Source organism: Octodon degus, unplaced genomic scaffold, assembly GCF_000260255.1.
Source record: "Octodon degus isolate 3935 unplaced genomic scaffold, OctDeg1.0 scaffold00141, whole genome shotgun sequence".
In the NCBI taxonomy this organism is placed as follows: domain Eukaryota; kingdom Metazoa; phylum Chordata; class Mammalia; order Rodentia; family Octodontidae; genus Octodon; species Octodon degus.
Genome location: NW_004524717.1, coordinates 620,238 through 621,733, shown reverse-complemented (window position 1 = coordinate 621,733; position 1,496 = coordinate 620,238). Strand labels below are relative to the sequence as shown.

Sequence of the window (1,496 nt, the reverse complement as noted above, 5' to 3'; positions counted from 1 at the left end):
GGTGTCCCAGCAGCCAAGTCATAGATCTGTTTGGGGATGCCTTGCTGCATATTTGGGGGTCAGTTCTTTGATCAGGTTCACGTAGTCAGTTTTCTCCGCACACGCCCTGCATTCTTCCCCCCAGCCGTTCAGGATCTGTTTCAGCTCTGCTACTCTCATCTTCCAAAGATCCACTGCAGCCAAGTCCAGTTGCTTTTCTAAACACCAAAAAGAAAAAGGCACAAGTAAAACACAAACACAAGACCTAGGACACAGCACAGAGGTGAAGTGCTTGCCTTAGCATGCACATGACTGCGTTCAATCCCCAGCACCACAAAAGAAAACAAAAAAAGACATTCTATGAAACACTTCAAGAGGCACATCCTAACTTCTCTATGATCCCACTTGGGAAGTGTTCCAGTTTCCATGGAAACTAAGACACATCCAAGGAAAATGTATCACACGCCCGGGTCTCCCTTTCAGTGGGTTCTACAGATGTAACCAGCCACAGACCAAAACTATTCATGATGCAAACAAAATTGCATCTGCCCTCAATATGTACAGATTTTTTTCCTGCCATTGTTTTGTAAATAACTCAGTGTAACAACTACTTATATAACATTTACATTGAGTGAAGTATCAAATGCAATCTAGCACAATCTATGATTTAAGGAATAGGGGAGAACTTGCTCAGGTGATACACAAACTCTAAGCCATTTTATGAAGAGGATTTAGTATCTGAAGTTTGGTGTCTATAGCAGATGGGGAAACCAATCCCCCACAGACTTGGGGCAGAGGCAACTGCACAAAGCCATTGGGCTAATTTGTGTTCAATCTGCCTGTCTTGCCAAGGGATTGCACTCACTTTGCAACAAGGACCTATATAGCTCTACTCAGTTCTCAAAATCAGCATTCCGAGAACAAATTGCACTGTACCTTAGTTGGTGCTGTTAAGGTAGGAAGACATAGATTCCTAAAAGGCCATGTCTTTAAGATGGGTTTGGCCAGTGGCCATCTGAAAGCCATAGAGCGTAATTAACTGGCAAGTCATAGTAACCTCTTATGCAAGCTAGGTCCTTATTAATACAGCTGAGCACTGTAGGTCAGGGGCAGTGAGCCTTTTAGAGACGAGTGCCCAAAGTGCCACTTCTCTCAAAGTGCCAACGCTGCAATGAAACCTGAATACTGACATTTCAGTTTAGAAAAAACAATTCATACATCTCTTAACATCTCTTATCTTAAAAGAAAAACAACACACGTGCCATAGGTTCACCACCACTGTTGTGGAGTTTTCAGTACAGTTGTAAAGAGATCAAAACCATAAATAAAATCAAGAGATTTCCCCCAATCCTTAATTGTTTAGGTTCTCTGCTTAAACTCACCTTCTACCCTGCCCTGCGGGGATTACTAGATCGTCCCAATAGGTATTTGCAATCCTTTTAATACCAGTGCTTCAGTGGTGCCACCAACCTGGCTCCTAAAATCCTTGCCAATATACCCATCAGCAGTGTCTAACT

The 1,496-nt window shown here is 42.8% G+C and overlaps 1 protein-coding gene across 1 annotated transcript in view; it reads right to left on the bottom strand.

The window, feature by feature from the left end:
- Nucleotides 1-6: 6 nt before the first annotated feature.
- Cdnf (cerebral dopamine neurotrophic factor) overlaps nt 7-1,496 on the bottom strand; it is a 13,417-nt gene continuing 11,927 nt past the window's right edge. The window contains exon 4 of the mRNA XM_004641744.2: nt 7-197. Coding sequence (XP_004641801.1) covers nt 19-197 — 179 coding nt within the window. The 3' untranslated portion in view covers nt 7-18. The remainder of the gene's footprint in view (nt 198-1,496) is intronic.